Source organism: Python bivittatus, unplaced genomic scaffold (assembly GCF_059951505.1).
Source record: "Python bivittatus isolate LINGU-HERP-01145 unplaced genomic scaffold, Pbiv_v1 ctg000410_np1212, whole genome shotgun sequence".
NCBI classification, from domain to species: domain Eukaryota; kingdom Metazoa; phylum Chordata; class Lepidosauria; order Squamata; family Pythonidae; genus Python; species Python bivittatus.
The window spans coordinates 4,676,682-4,693,728 of NW_028277067.1; the positions used below are offsets into that span (position 1 = coordinate 4,676,682).

Sequence of the window (17,047 nt, forward strand, 5' to 3'; positions counted from 1 at the left end):
CTGCCTTTCAAGGAACCTGTCCTGTATTAGTGTCATTCTCATGGCTCTCTAGTAATTTTGCATCACAAATAAAAGTAACGAGCACTTGTTCCTGCTGTTTGTTGGGTGTATACTAGAGTCCATATGCCATCTATTTCAACTAATAATGAAGTCTTCAGGAACTAAAGGGTGAAGATGAAGGAACAAAAAAGCATGGAGAAATGGTTCTCACTGCATTAAATCCCATGTTACTGTCATGAGCCCCAAAATAATCAAGGCAAGCAGCATTTGTAATTATTTATGTATGTATTTGGTTTTATTGGATTTTTATACTATTTTTATTCTATTTTAACTAATATTTATTTGCTGTTTTTATTGTAAACCGCCCAGAGTCGCTTCCTTGAAATATAAATAAAATAAAATAAAAATGGTGTTTACTGATTGGGAGCTACAGATGGATAATTTGTTTTCCAATATAACAATATTGATGGAGACTATGAAAAATCTATAATTATTCACACCTTCCGGTTAATTTTAAACATTATAGTTAAGTCAAGATTTCAACAGACTCTTTCCAAAGTGGCACTTGATAATCAGAAACTGACATTTTTAAAAAATGCAATAATCAAAATGAGGCAAATATTTCTACCAAATAAATTTATTTGTATGTAAAAACCAACATATAGTTTAAAATACTTTCCAAGAAGCTAAAATGTATTACAGTATACTCCTTGCCCCATCTGTCACTGGAAGCAGTCTTTACACAAATTGTTCATAGAGTGAAAGTAAAGGTCATATTTACATGAAAAAGAAAAAACCAATCTGTAAGCAGCTGCACCTGAGATTTAAAGATGTAGCTTTCCTATCTTCTAATGCTTGGTTTGACAATACTGAAGGATGTAAAATATTGTGAACAAGTAAACATACTTTTAAAAATTATTCTGTTTATTAATATGACAGCAAGCTTTAGAGTGAACACATTGGCTCAATCTAACATATACAAAAGAAAAAAGACAAGGTATCCTATTCTGTCCCACATGTCTGGGCAACTCAATATATATGGGGAATATAGGACTCTGATAGCAGTTACTGATTTTAATGCCAATTTGTAAAATCATGGTTCTAGAGCCAGTATCTCTTTAGACTCCAACACAGGCACTGTAATATTTAAAGAACCAACTGTATTATGTTTGCTTATATTATACTCTGCATATATTTTCAACAGTTCCTTGCAAATGAAAGAGAATCTCTCTCCTCTACATAAGATGCTGCATCTGGAATTATAGTAAGCTTTTCACAAGGCCTGAAACAGTGAAGCTTCCATTTTGAGAATCATACGTGCTGTTACTCAGAACCTTGCTTTCTCAGTTAAAAAGAATACTATAGAAACTGAACAGATGACAACCTGACCAGTAAAGAATTGCACTTCTATAATATGGTGCTATATAAGGAATATCAGTTAAAAATGTCTTAATGTTTCATAGGCCTTGTGTGCAATTCTCAATCAACCTCCTGCAGGGACACAATAATGTAACTTGCTCTAAATGTGAAAAACAAGAAAGCAAGAATGCAATTCAAAGAAAATACAGTTGGTGTTGTCTCTATGGTGTATCTTATAAGCGGTTTTATCCATGCTGGCACCTGCCAGAAGTGTTGGGGTTACAACTACCAGATTTCTTAAATACCTGGCTGGAAATGTAAGTATTTGTATCTTGCAGGGCACTGGGTTGGGTGAAAGCTGCCTTATATTTCATTAATACAAAGAATCCAAGGATGGGTAGACCAACCAGATAATACCTTGGAAAAATCAGTTTATTTAGAATGCATGGTCTTAAGGCCACAGTTAAATCTGTCAGTACAGAGATAGCCATATACTGCTGATGCCTAATCCAGATACATACATAGAGCACTATGTGATAATGGGCTGCACAATTTTCTGAAATACTGGGCAAATGTCAGTGTTAACATATAGAAGACAAGGGAGCACTGGTTGTAAAATAAAGATCCATATGTGTGTGGGAAGTCCATGGAGTCTTGGTTCACTGCTTATGACAAAATATAACAGTGTAAATGAGGGTGCTTCTCCTCAGTTCTAGCTGCTTTCAATGTTGTTCCAGTAACATGAAAGGAGTCTGTGAGGTGGCCAAACTTTTTGGGAGCTAAAACAACACTTTAAAATACTGTACTGTTGACTCCTCCCATATGACCAAGAATATTACATTTCTAGAGTGGCTCTAAATATCAAAGAGGACTCTGTTCCTATCTCTGTCCATAATGTTAAGAAAATATACCCACTGAGGCAAAAGGATACGATACTTACTATTAGAATGTCCTCCTTTGTGATTTTTTATATACATACAAAATTAAAAGACCAGAGATGTTTAAATTCTGTATTCAAGAGTTTCTAAAACTGTCCCTTTCTGTTTCTCATCATGTGTTAGTCTTTACTGTGTAACTATTACACAGAAAACAGGCATGAAAGCCAACAGAAGTTTCACAGGTACTCTTTAAAAATTCAGTTTTATAACACAAAGATTAAGTCAAATTACCTTACAGGTATAACACATCTATATCAAAATACTTCACCCTTTGGATGAGTGCCAAAAATGGTGCTATCTGTTCAACACAAAATTTTTATCAGATTGTTTTCTTTCTTAACAGGAAATGCATCAGCACCTAAAAGAACTGGAGAAATATCAGGCACTGAATTGCTGCCAATAATCTGTTAATGAAAAGCTCTCCCGAATATGAATAATAAAATCCAACCAAGCCCTAAATGCCAGAAAAAAAAGTTAAAATTAAGCACCAAATAGAAATATAAAAGTGGTGCAATAAAGATCTATTTCTACTAAAATAGGTAATATGTTTATCCTCTGCCTAAGTTTCAATTCTAAGGAATGCAATTCTGTGAACAAGTGACAAGCTTATAACCAAACAATTTGATGTGTGGTTTTTTGGTTTTTTTGTGTGTGGCAGAGACACTTAGTAGACAGGCTTCCAATATGTGTGTGTGTGTGTGTGTGTATCTGTATCTATTAAACACACATATACACACAGAGTTCATTAGCTGTCCAAATCAGGTTTGATTTACTTGAACCCGTGCTCACAATTTTAATTTTTTTTTTTAAAAAAACATAAACATTCCACACACACACACAACTTACAAATATTCTCAATTCCTTATCAGGGCAACATCCATGAGATCATCATCTTCCTCCCCAATCAAGAAATCAGGGCTGGGCCTAGATGGTCTATCTGATGTAAGGATGGCACTGCTTGTCATAGACAGGGACTGTTCTGAAGAGATGGGGGATTTAGACCAGTTTTCTGGCTTAATGCTGTGAGATTTCTTTTTGTCTCTCTCTTTGTCACGATCCCTGTCACGATCTTTATCTTTCACTTTCTTCTTTTCCTTTTTGTGCTTCTTATGCTTTTCCGAGCTATATTCTGGAAGAGGTCTAACTCCATCATCAGAGCTGGGGCTATTCTGATAGGATTTTTCTGCTATAGATGATCCAGATTCACTCTCACTGTCAATGTTTTGGGGGGTATATGCAGGTGACTTACTGTGGCTAGGAGAACAACGGTCATGCTTTGGAGTAGATCCACTTATCAGGGGTGATCCATAATTTTTGGAAGATGACATCTGAGGCCTTAAGCCATCCCCACTTCCTTCCCCAGGTTTTTGCAAAGTAACTTTGGCTTTAATACTAGGAGAACCGCCATCATGTTTACTGATGATGATTTTGGCCACTCCAGTGCTTCCAACATTCTTTGAGTCAGATGCTTTCTTGGAAGACTCAGAGGAGCCTCCTGAAACAGAAACTTTGGATTTCTCCTTGTCACTTCTTTCTCGTTTCCCCTGCAATTCATTTCCTGACAGGTTGTGCTTGGAGGACATGGTGTGACCTGATGAACTGGAATTCTGGACCATCTGTCCATCCACTGAGTCTTCCCCTGTGGGACCGCTGGTGACAACTCCATGCTTGAGTTTGTCAATGACAGCAGTCAGAGACGGCTTTTTGTTTCGGCTTGGAGACTTGCCTTTGGAACTCCCGTGCTGATTCTGAGATGAAGTCATGGAAGAACTGCCAGATGAAAAGGAAGATGAAGATCCCATTGAAGAATTTGAAGGAGGCGGCGGCTTCTGGGACATGGAACTGGAAGATCCCATCCCTGAAGATGATTTCATGCTTGAACTTGATCCCATCCCAGACATGTGTGAACCTCCAGAACCGGAACTAATAGGGGACTTTGCTTTAGATGACGGGGGAGTACCTGGAACAGGTTTCATCGGAGAGGCCAGCTTGTCAGAACCGCCCGAGGGTCTAGAATGAGAAGGAGAAATGTTTGGTTTACTCATGGAAGGGTTCATAAGCGATGAAGGCTTCCCTTGAGGTTTGATCTTGGTACCTCCAGAGCCGCTGCTGAGGCCGTGTTTTGTGATGGGGGAGGACCCAGGCTTGCCCACTGATTGGGTGGAGCTTTTGGACTGACCTGAACCAGAGCTGCCTTGGCCTGAGTAGAGGCTGCCGCTCATCTTGGACCCCGAAGACCCATCCGACTTGCTGCTCTTTATTTTGCCTGACGTCGATGAGGAAGACGAAGAGGATGACGACGATGAAGAGGACGAAGAAGAGGAGGAGGAATGACTGTGATGACTTTTGCTGCTCAAAGAAGAGACTGAGCCACTGCTTGTGTACTGCCCATGGGAAGGTTTGCCAACAGTCACTGTTCCCTTGGGAATCTGGATGGTGATTTTAGGGATGGGAGGAGTAGCTACCCCAGGGGGTGTCTGAGACCTGCCTGAACTTCCAGGAGATTTTGAGCCACCTGTGCTTGCTGGTGGGGTGAAAGGCCTGGTGGATGTACTATGAGAAGGAGATTTGCCTTCTGGCTCCACCTTCCTCCGCTTCTGGACCTTTTCTTTACTCTTTCCATCACTGGATGGGGTGCGACTGCGTTTTCCACCCTTGCCATCCAGCCCAGGGCCCGTTAAAGAACTCCCAGATCCATTACCCTCTTTGACCCGCTTCTGTGATTTCTCTTTCCCCAATTCTCCCATACTCAGTAAGGGGCTCTGGCTTCCACTATGATGCTCCAATACATCAGAGGCTCCCAGAGCCTTGCTGGCAGCAGTGATAATACTAAAGTCGACTGTGTCCGCTTGGCTGCTTGCCTTGAACTTACTCTCCCCTCCATCTCCCCCCAGTACTTGCACACCCAGAGTACTTATCGTTTGTGGTGCAAAGCCCTTGAAGTCATCAGCGTCTCCACTCTGGCTGCTATCATCAAAATACTCTTCTCCAAAACCGCTTTGGCTCTGGCTGTTCAGGAGATCAGGGTTGAAGTCAACTCCATCTGGGAAAAACTGATTTGAAGAGTCACTGTTTGGGCTTACAGTAGCATCAGCAATCAGGTCGGCTGGATCAGTATATGGATTTTCACTGTTGTTTGACTGAAAAACATCTGGATCAAAAAGGGCACTTTGGGAATGCCCTGAACTGGATGAGTCCCTTACTGGTGTCCCAATAGGAGGACAATCTTCACTGGTATTCGGCAGTTTGGATGCTTCCTCTGCTATGTCAGAAAGAATATCTGTGACATCGGCACCAATGCTGTCTGAACTGGAAAGCCGAACCATTCTCTGAATACTGGGTTGGGCATGAGGTATAGATTGTGGATAGGTTGTCGGGGGGGTGCTGCACTGACTGGGTGCTGGAGTAATATGAGGAGTATCTAAAGTGTCAGTGGTCATATTGACATCAAATATAGGGTTCTGGGAATCAACATCCATGGAAAACAGCTCTCTCTGAAAGTCATCTTCAGTTTGATGCTTTGGTTTATCCACTAAGACACGTGATTTTTTCTTCTTTTGCTTGTTGCCCCCTGGTCCCATTTCCATCCTTGGAGAGCCAGAAGAGGAGTTCTGCCTCTCAAGTGGACTGCTTCCATAAAGAGTTGAGAAATCTTGAGCAGGATTGTCCTTCAAAAGATTCATAAGCATTGGATGGTTCTTGGTGTTGCTTGCAGGAGATGACACAGGGGGAGGTGTGTGGTGTGGAGGAGTGGGACTAGAGCCAATGGTAGAGCCTACATTGCCTGTGATTTGCAGCAAACTTGTAAGAATGGGGTTCTGAGACACTTTACTGAAGTCCTCCCCGTGTCCCACTGAATCATGTCGTTCTTTGATGCCCATGCTCATACTGAATAAAGTGGAGATGGGGCCACCAGGGAAAGTACTGGTTGGGGTGGTGGTGCCACTCATTGGGTTGTTGCCAGTAGTCATGCCATATCCTGGACTGCTGGCAGGAGGCAGGTTCTTCTTCACCATGTCTTCCACTGTCTCAGCGATGAGGGACAAAGCTGGTGTGTCTGCTTGGATTGTCTCTGCCTTTCTCCTTATGGCTCTCATAGTCACAGGAATTGACATGCACCTACAAGATACAATGTTGCAAAAAGCTGATTTAGTGCCACTATTTAATGATTTTCCTTGGAAAAGCAAAGCTGCTCATCACAAAAGATGTGAACAATGATAGGTCTTTCTTTTTATTTAACTGAACATAATTTAGTACAGATACTTAATGAATGGTAGTATATACCCTTAACTTTTCCTTCGTTAGAATAATAAAAGGCAATACGTAACTGTTTTGAATGAATAAATGAAGACCAACTAAGCATTATTTTCAAGTCAGGACAGTGGCATCCTAGGAAGTACAGATGGAGGCTTTTCTCTAATAATCTTTCCCATTCCTTCCAACTATTTTTGGAATAGTTGAGAGTGCCTGATTCCCCTTTTCTCAATCAACAAACAAAACAAAATATATTGAATTGTTAAAGTAATATAATTGTTCAAGTAAGTATGGCCCAATAGGTTTATAAAATATGCCACAATTATTTTAGATTATGTTAAATTGAGGAACTGCTCTCAAGTTAGAGTGCAGGTCAGAGCAATCAGTGGTTACTTGTGTCCTCCTAGACTGTGCTGTATTGCAATTTGTTTGTTTAACAAAAAATAAGCATCTGAAAATAGGGGCTTTAACCCTCCATATTATTTCTGTTTTTAAAGAAAGGTGAAAACTTCCAGCCTCGTCCCCACTGGGAATTTCAAAGCATCATTGCTACAACTCTTGGTTCGCAGAGGCAATTAAACAAACATACAATTAACATGTAGCCCTCAGCTAAAATAAGTTGGCCACCCCTGAGTAAAGAAGAAAATATGGATATTCAGATCTCAGCACTCTTTGGAGGCAAAGAAGTTATACATTGTTTTTCATGTATGGATGGTGTACTACCTACAAGTGCATTTTAGCTGAAAGTATGCATAAATTTATATATTACACCACCACACCAATGAAGAATGAACTTTTTTTTATTATTGAATAGATTATGGGCAACAACAGCCAAAAGCAAGGAAAGCAGCATAAAATGCATTCATTAGAAATGCATGGGTTATACACATTTTCTTCTACATGGAAGTATTGATACTTGGTTAGGCTCACAGTCATGTTAAGCTATCATATGCTGAACAAGCTAGTGGCCTAATTCATACATATGCTAAGCCATAAACCACTGCTTGCAAGCCACATTGCCTGGGTTTACAAACTATGTGAAGCCATAACAAAACAAACTACATTATAGCTTAATATAGTAAATGAATCCAGCCAATCTTGTTGTGTAGCTTTGAAAAAATTAGGCAAAGTAAATTCAGAAGTCTAGTGCTGCACTCTTGGAGCCTTTTTTACTTTTGTAGTAGCAGCCAAGAAATAGCAGTGTATGAAGTAGGAAATCAAGTATGAGCATATATAAAAAAAGATTTATGGTGAGTTATTTGAGTGTATCTCTGAACAATCACTTTTATATTTTACTACAGTCTCAAGTCATCAGTTTTCTTTTGTTTAAGCAGACATACCTTTGAACAACTTTTGCAATGAAATCATCTGTGCAGATGAGTGCATCAGAAAGCCCTTTGTACAATTTGCAGTTCACATGGGTAGAATCTTGCACATCCATTACCACTGAAAGACAGGATTCACAAGCAGAATGTAGTTGAAAATAGGTCCATTTGTCCTATGTCAGTTTATACATACATCTTGTCCCAAGCTTCCTCCCCTCCTATAACTCACCACAAACTAAGGAGTCATTAACAGGGTGCTGAAAAGACACACTGAAGCAGGAGTCAGACAGAGGGCAGACTTCAAACTGCAGGATGCCAGGGGAATCTGAAAAAAGGACAGAACTTAGTAATGTAGCAAAAAAACCTGCTAAAGTATGGGTATCAATAAGTCTTTGAAGTTCAGGAAAAAAATGTTCACTTTACAGCAGAAGTCAGGGACATAAGAAAAAGTCATGCTATTATTTGCAACTTAATTATGACATGGAAAAAATTGGATTTGAGGGCAAGGTCAGGTATTCTATTGTCTCTATAAGAAAACTTTAGTATATTGAGAGCTAAATAATTTGGATCTGATTCATAAATGAAAGAGAACGAAGGGGCTTTTGAATTTGATTCAATGAAAGATCTTCCCAAATAGAATTGGTGCTAGAGAACAACAGAACCATTAGTAATGCTACAGCTCTTTAACTGTTTTTTTCTTGGGTAACATTTTGCTTGAATTCTGGAAAACTGAAAAGCTGTGCACCCTTTAATATTATTTTGGTTAATGCTACTATGAATTTTTCTCTCATAGACAAAACATAGCTAAGGTTACTTTAGTGATTTAGTCAGTCTCATTTATCCTAACTTATTTCTGAGCATGTATTTTTAGAATTAAAAGCTAATTTTTTTCAAAAATGGTCTGTTCCTTAGAGGTTTGCACATTTGCTAGGGGACACAGGAATCTACTATCTCCCCTTTTGATACAGGTAGTCCTTGCTTAATGACCATTCGTTTAGTGACTGTTCAAAGTTACGACGGAGCTAAAGCTACTTACAACTGTCCTCACACTTACGTCTGTCACAGTGCCCCTGTGGTCATGTGATTGTGATCTGGGCACTTGGCAACCACCTCACACTTATGACGGTTGCAGCATCCCTGGGTCATGTGATCGCCATTTGCAACCTTCCCAGCCAGCTTCCGGCAAGCAAAATCAATGGGGAACCATGTGATTCACTTAATGACCTCAGTGATTCACTTAATGACCACTACAAAAATTGGGTGCAGTCATGTGATGCCTCGCTTAACGACCGCCCCACTTAACAATGAACTTTCTGGTCCCTATTGTGGTCGTTAAGCGAGGACTACTTGTAGATTGCCTTGGTCCCTGCACAGAACAAATCTGTGCTCAGTTCACTGTTATACTTAGCTGCCTAAATAATATCTGTATGTGTCTATAAAGTACAATTTTCTTTCATTGCCATTTTTTAGACATTTTATTACTTTTTAATCTGTCTATTCCTACTGGATTCAGTTGCTCTTAGAAGCAATTCAAAGGTAAAATTATGCAAATGAAAATGAAAGATTTGCTTAATCTTGACAGGAGAACCATTCCTGATGCTGAAAAGACAAGGTTATTTGTTAAAAAAATTCTGAAGTCAAATCTATTTGAGAATGAAAGGGATGTCTATAGGACCACTGAAACTGTTCTTTTTTTCCTGCTATTTGGTCTTACATGTAACTCTCATTTATACATTAGCCAAAATCAGGAAGGTCAACGGTGAGACTAACATGAGTTGCAATCTAAAAATATCCAGAGGGCTGCATGTTGCCCATTTGTAGCTTAACCTACCTCACAGATTTGCTGTGACACTGTCGTGAAAAAATCCTAAACCTGCCAATCTGGATTCCTTGGAGAAAACACAACAAACTCTCCTAACTATAAATTGATTTCATTTCCTTCTTTTAATACCTGCTCAAAGTAGCTAACATATTCTGTACACATTTTCTCCCTGCAGCAAAGACATAGCATTTCCAAACTATGTTGGAAGAACACTGATATGTTAAGTTTCAGATAGAATTAGTTTTCAATTTAACATGCCTAAATCATAGTTCAAATTCTTGCTAACTACTCTCTGAAATACTTGAAGGGACCATGTCACTACTGTCCTAATTTTATCCAAGTTCCTTTTATGCTACAAAAGCTATTTTGGATTTCCTCTGGAAAAAATAGTACCATATATGAATCCAGTTTATGCCTGCTTGTATTAATCCTGTACTTTGTTCAGTTCAGAGTCTCCAGAGTTGGGCGGTGCCAAATCAAATCAAATCGAATCAAATCAAATCAATAAACAAAGTCCATAAATGCAGTATTGGAACTTTTTTATCTTTCAGATAGACATACAGCCTACTATAATTCTTGAGAGGAAGGGTGCATAATAGCATGTAAATACTCTTAGCCATAACAGGATGTGATAGCAGTGTCACAAAAAGTTCATTAGAAATACATGTCGACTAGTAGAATGACAGATGCATAAGTACAACATACTTGCATCTTCTATGTTTCTGGAGCAATATTATCTGTAAAATAAGCATGCATGATTTTTTTTAAAATGGCTTTTTAAACAAAAAAAAATTATGTTTAAATATCAGTGTATTTATATATATCTATTTTTCACCTTCTATTCTCAAGTTGAAAATGCCGGCAACTAAGGTATCTTTCAAAAGTTCTTTGGGTGCTTTCTTTTTAAGTGCATAGCACTCACCTTCTTTTAAAATGGTTCGCTTGACACAACTGCCTATCAGCGTATTGTAGGCCACCTGATGCCTGATCATACTGAGAATGAGAGGCACTCGACTAGGATGGTGGAAAGCAATCTTGTTAAGCAGTGTTCCCTGAAGGCTTCGTCCATCTGGCAATGGGGCATCTTTATTGAGGAAATAGCAATGCTGTTGTCCTGGCAGGGCCTAGTGTTAGAAACAAACAAACGCATATAAAGCATAGGGGAATATTACAAAGGCAAGAGTACCCAGAAGATGGTTTGTAGGTGAACTGAATCACCTTCCAAGGGGAAAGTTGATTGATTGATTGATTATGTGCCATCAAGTTGTTTTCGACTCCTAGTGACCACATAGATAGATTTTCTCCAGGGGAAAGTTACACTTTAAAAAATATTTATATTTTACCCTTCCCCAAATTTCAAAGCATCTGACAAAGAAAATGTACCAAACTAATCATGCTGGAACCTTTCAGATATTTAGCCTACACCTCTTACAATATCTGATCACTGTGCATGTTTAATGGGGTAAAGGAGGTATATTCCAGTGGTGAACTACCTAATCCTGGAATGTATAAATATAGTAACAAATGTATTTGTTCATTAAATAATATGGGACCAAAAGCTAATGCTGAAAACATCCTTTCTCAATCTGCAGATTACAACTCCTATCAAACCCAGCAATCATCACCAATCATTGGAGATTATTTACAAAAATTATAATCTATCTGCAGATATGCTGGAGAAGACTGCCTTGATCTACACTTGCCCCCTTTGTTTAGGTTCCATTACAATGGTTACGCATGGTTTATATTCTTCTATAGAGATAACATTCTGCTTTATTATATTTTATAGACATTTTAAAATAAAATTAATACCTATAACATGTTAAATTTTAACTGACTGTTCTAGGAAGAAATTAATACATAATGCTTCAAATCCAAAAGAGTTAAGAAAAAACCTTTTCTGCAGATTTGTCCATGTCAAGCAGGAATTGCCCATTCATTTCCATTAGGACCAAATAATGTCCTAACAGAATCTGACATGAAAAAATTATAAATGGGCTTATTATTCTAATTTAGATTGCAGACTACTTATTATCTGGCAAGAAAAAAGGGTTATTAAAAGATAAGCTAATAGTTTCTGTACAGGTGCAACTAGGTAAGCAGAAGTAGTCACATTATAAATCAAGAGCCAAACGTATTTTTTTTAATCTTGAAAGTTGTCTAAGAGTTATGAGCTTTCAAGATATATAGAGTATTAAGATAGCTGTTGACAGAAGTGAGAAAAAGGGGAAGCTAGAATAAAGGGCACAGAAAACAGAAAGAGTGGTCTGTTGAAGCCCCTACAAATTTATAGCAACGCACTATAAAAATGCATGACTTGAGCATGAAAAAAAATCAAGTCCCGTACAGGGTAGGTGCTACAGGAAATTTTTCCAGGTTTGGTTATCTTCATTATGTCAATGAGACAGTGATGAGAGAGTAAAAAATGTCCTAATCCACTTCCATTTTCCTGTAACTACTCCAGTTTGGATAGCATAAAGATTATTCTCCTGGTATTGCTGAAGTGCTGAACAAGATTTCTAAACTGTAGCAATTGGTTACAGAGGTACCTTGTTTCCTGGGGCAGAAAACTTAATTGGTAAAGTTTGTAACAGTATGAAACTGAAACAACCATTCAAAAAGGGTAGTGTTTATAAAACTCTCTAGATACTTCTCAGGTATACAGTAATAGAAAACTGTGTAGATTTAAAAAAAAAAAAAAAAGACCCAACCCCAACTATTACCTAAAAAAGGATTTTCTAGGTTTACTCTAAACCACCAAAATAGGGGAGATATTGCTGTTACACTTAATTCCTGGGTGTTTCTATTTGTTTCTCTGGATGTAAAGAGGAACCAAAGTAAAATGGACCATAAGATAGAGTAATTAGCAATGCAGCTCCATACATGTCTATGAGAAGAAATCCTACTGAGCTCTATGGAGCTTATTCCAAACAGGCATATTTAGGATAAGATTAATCGCACAATGCTGAAAGTAAAAGGAAAAAGAGAAAGAGAGAAGGTAGGAGAAAAAATCAGCTTACAGGTAGTCCTTGGGTTATGTCCATTCGTTCAGTGACTGTTCAAAAAGATGATGGCACTGAAAACATGGACTTACTACAGGTCCTCAAAGTTGCGGCCATTGCAACATCCCTGCAGTCATGTGATCAAAATTTGGGTGCTTGGTGACTGGTCGACATTTATGACTGTTACAGCCTCCTGTGGTCATGTTCTCTTGCCCTTTGTGAACTGCCTGTGTTTCATTTCCCCCCACCAGCCTATCTCCCCCCATATCTCTGCCCTTTTGGTTGCCCTACGCAGCATGGCCAAGATGAAGAGGCCACTGTATTCCATTGCCGCCCCCCATGCATGCTGTGAAGGGTGGCCAAAAGGGCAGAGATGGGGGAGATAAGAGTGTGGGGGGAGTTGAAGTGGAGGCAGTTCACACAGGGCAGGAGAAGCACGAGGTCCTGGCCTAATAGCCGCAACCTGGACTGCCAGGACTGCCATTGCTAAACAGCGTGGTCACCTGATGTTTTGCCTAATGACTGCTTTGCTTAGCGATGGAAATCCAGTCCCAATTAGAGTTGTAACCCAAGGACTACCTATACTTGAATCTCGGTCAGTTCAGGACTTCCCAGTTAAATAGTAACAAAGTTCTCAGTTCAAAGTTAAAGGCATTACAACATGAAACACATCTATACTTATATCACTATGTATCAATATTTCCTGGTGTTTAGATGACTGTATGCCTATGACTTTCCTAGTTCTGACTGTACATTAATCTCTCACTTGATAACTTACAGCATAGAAACGCATATTATGGTGCAATGGATGAGGGTCCTCTTCCTCCTCTTTGGATAGCTCAAACTGTGTGATGAGCTCATATAATGGGACATATGTTGGAGGAGTGTCAAACAATGGGATACCTAGAAATAGAAAGATATTATTATCAGCCCTAGAGATTTAACTGAAGAACAGCTGTTATTACACTGCAGTTGAGGGAATATTGTATTGTTTAGTGCAATTCTGCAATTTCTCCAAGGGGGGAAAACTCACTGCACTATGGAATTGCCATAATTATGTTCCCAGACACCATGAATGTTTAATACACAAACATATTCCCATTTGGCAACTGGATGTCAAGGATTATAATATTAATTACATAATAAAGCCAACATGAAAATTAACACGGTCCACAGAGAGAGTACTACACTTGGGATATAAGGAGGCGTAATCATCAATAGGTTTATTATATTAAGTGGCCTAGAAAACCTGCATCTTTTCCCACTCAGCTTGTTCCTTGCCCATCTCCAATACACTAAATATTTTAGCAAAATATCTCTGATTTGGATGTGTGGTTGAGTGAGTACTTGCAGAACTAAAGGTAATCTAAAAGAGCTGCGAATAATTCAAGCTATGTACTGTAAAAACCTGTATTCCATTCTCCCCAATTTTAGGTAAATTACATGTTTCTACATACATCGTCTGCTTGGCTAAAAAAATTAAGATCTCCAAATATTTAGAAGTTTTGCTTTGCCCAAATAGGAGGAAGAAAAAACCAGGAAAAAAGGTATAGAAAGTAGCTTTAGGTGACTTGCAATAGCAGGGGAAAATGAGAGAGGGGAATGGAGAAAAATATGACAATTATATTGCTTTATTACCACAAAACTCTGCTTAACCTTACTCTGAGATGCTACCCTTTTCCAGACTATGATATATTTCCATGATTATCTATAACAATAAATATTTGTTCGCCTAACAATATGACATTTACTTTGCCTAAAAAGAGAATTTTAGCAGCAGAAATTAGGACAGCTTCTGCAGGTACATGGAAAATATACAGTCTTGGCTGTGAAAGAGAATAAGGATGTGTTAAAAAAACACATTTTGCTACCCTCTAATGACAGATGATACCACTGAAAAAATCTCATTGATGCCAACAAAATTCTTGCAACAATTTATTAAAAGTTATGACCAACCGGTGCAGTTCTGAAGTTTCTGAATGAAAGCCTGAGAAACAGGAACAGGTTTTGGAAACTTCAAGAAGAAGCAAGCTGGCAAATCAACACTATTGGCACTGGTAACTGAGGAGAAGGAGGGTGTCCTGAAAGAAAAGAATTTGATAATAGACAAACTTTTTTTTAGTGGCTGAGGGCTACAAGGGAGATGATTTCATGTCTGGGGACGGTGAGAGGAATTTTTTTAGCCCCTCTGGACTTTTGGCTTCATAAAATAAATACATTAAGCCTATCAGAGGCTTAACTCATCTATTTTATTTATTAAAAAGAACAGAATGGGGTGCATGTGCAAAAAGGGACTAGAGTTGCCCTTGTCCTTTGGAACTAATTTAAACCTTTATTGTTACCATACTGTATTAATAAGCATTAAGTAATGCCTTTTTCTTACCCTTTGTTATCAACAGGGTGAGTCCCCATAATCAGAGGGGCAATTGGAAGCTTGTTCATAGTCAAGGTTCCCTCAATTGTAACACATACATTCATACCCAGGTAACGAGGAACTGAAAGGAAAGGAGAAAAAAAGTAATTTTTTTCAAACAGCTGTAGAGCAACAAGTGCAATGCTAGAAACTGCAATAACTTGTGATCAACATTATTCACCATTATACAGAAAAGAGATGTGTGAAGATTGTCTTCTGGTAATGGATGGCATTCTTGGGTAAGCAATGACTCTTATCTTCCCAAAGGCTGCACTATAGAAGTAAGACTTGCCCATTTCATACTGCAGACAAACCTAAGTCCTATGTTCCCCCAAAAATTGGGAATGCAACTTCTTTTTATCTCAGTTCGTTGATGCATTTCTTTTACTGGGAGCTGGACAGCATATAAATTTAATATATTGTTGTTGGTTGCATAGTCAGCTAGTTGTTTAGACTGGATTTGGCATTTTTATCATCTATCCAGACCTTCCTGAGGAGGAAGAGGGGTCCTCCCCCTCTTCTCCTCCTTCCTCTTCGCTTGCCACTTACATATTCATTCTCAAAGCTTTAAAGCATGGTTGGGAAACCCATAAGGCTATATGAGATTCTCCAACCCTGCCCCCACAGCCCAAAAATTTATTTAAAAACCAAACATTCCAGCTGTGTCCCTTCCAGGGATCTTACTGTGTCACTGATACTATTTAAAGGTATTTATTGGGCTCTGAAGATAGGAAGGGGTGTCACTGACACATCCCTTCCTACTTTCAGAGCCTAAGAAACAGCCTTCAGCCACAGAATGGTTTCCCCCTGTACCTTAAAGCATACACATCCTTTTACTCAGCTTCTCTAGCTCAAAAGTGCAGTATCTATGATGGAATCAGCAATAGAGGTGAAGGGCAATGACTTGGTCTTATTTGGCCCTTGGCCATTTATTATTTAATAATTATCCCAATTAACTTGAAAACTACATGGCAGCAATTTAACATGCAAGATTATCTCACCTAAGATCTTCTTCAACGGCAGTATTTAGTAGGATTGTGCTCCATCTCAACATAAACCATGAATCTGACACTGAATGAAGAGATATCTAACTTATTTATTTCTGATTCAAAGTCCTCTGTGGGATTCTGTGTGAAATATACTGTATATTTCAGGTGTTCAATGCATCTGACATGATAGACAATTAACTGCATCAAAAAGGGGAAAGGTTTTTACAACCTTTGCTCCCCAAATCTTTTGGTAGGGAGATATACATACTGGTTAAGAGATCAAGGCATCCATCAGTGGCCTCTGTGATTGTCGGCTCAACCTCAGCTTTTTGGTTATATTGGCTGTCACTGCATTCGCACCTCCTTCTCACCCTGAATTTTTGTATTGTTATGTGTGGGGATGCTTTCTTGCAAACAGCTAATTAATGTTTTCTTTTCATATCAATTTAATCCTCTTTCACTTAGTTTAGGCATTTTTTCATTTTCCATTTCCATCCCTCTGTCTCTCCATGTCACATTTTTTTGTTGAAAGACAGTAATTTTTTATTTGTACCAACTTTGTTATTTAATCCTTATTTATTATCCTTCCAGAAAACAATTCACTGCTTACTAGTTACTTTTTTAGCTGTGTAAACAATTTTAAACAATGTATCAATTTGTGTATCTGCCTTCTTCTTGTCTTTTATCTTTTTCAGTATTCTTCCCATTTCATTTTGATACCACAGTTTGTGGATGTGTCCTTTTGTCAAACTGAACTGACAAAGGGTTACTGCACAATTATTTGGTTAGTGGTTGTTACAATCAAAAAATCATGTAACGTGAAAACTCCTGAAGTGATTTCTATTAAATTTGGTACACTTTATAAATGCAATTAAAGATTTATGTTTTTCTATGCTACATTATGAGAGAGTAGAGCTCTGGTTTTTTTGAGAATCAGAAATGAGT

At 38.4% G+C, this 17,047-nt stretch overlaps 1 protein-coding gene across 3 annotated transcripts in view; it reads right to left on the reverse strand.

Moving 5' to 3' along the window:
* Positions 1–621: 621 nt before the first annotated feature.
* MED1 (mediator complex subunit 1) overlaps positions 622–17,047 on the reverse strand; it is a 31,337-nt gene continuing 14,911 nt past the window's right edge. For all 3 annotated transcript variants that reach the window (XM_025164079.2, XM_025164080.2, XM_007424212.4), the window contains exons 11-17: positions 15,084–15,195; positions 14,657–14,781; positions 13,479–13,603; positions 10,621–10,822; positions 8,106–8,201; positions 7,892–7,997; positions 622–6,416 (exon numbers count right to left, since the gene is read on the reverse strand). In XM_025164079.2, coding sequence (XP_025019847.2) covers positions 3,152–6,416; positions 7,892–7,997; positions 8,106–8,201; positions 10,621–10,822; positions 13,479–13,603; positions 14,657–14,781; positions 15,084–15,195 — 4,031 coding nt within the window. In that variant the 3' untranslated portion in view covers positions 622–3,151. The remainder of the gene's footprint in view (positions 6,417–7,891; positions 7,998–8,105; positions 8,202–10,620; positions 10,823–13,478; positions 13,604–14,656; positions 14,782–15,083; positions 15,196–17,047) is intronic.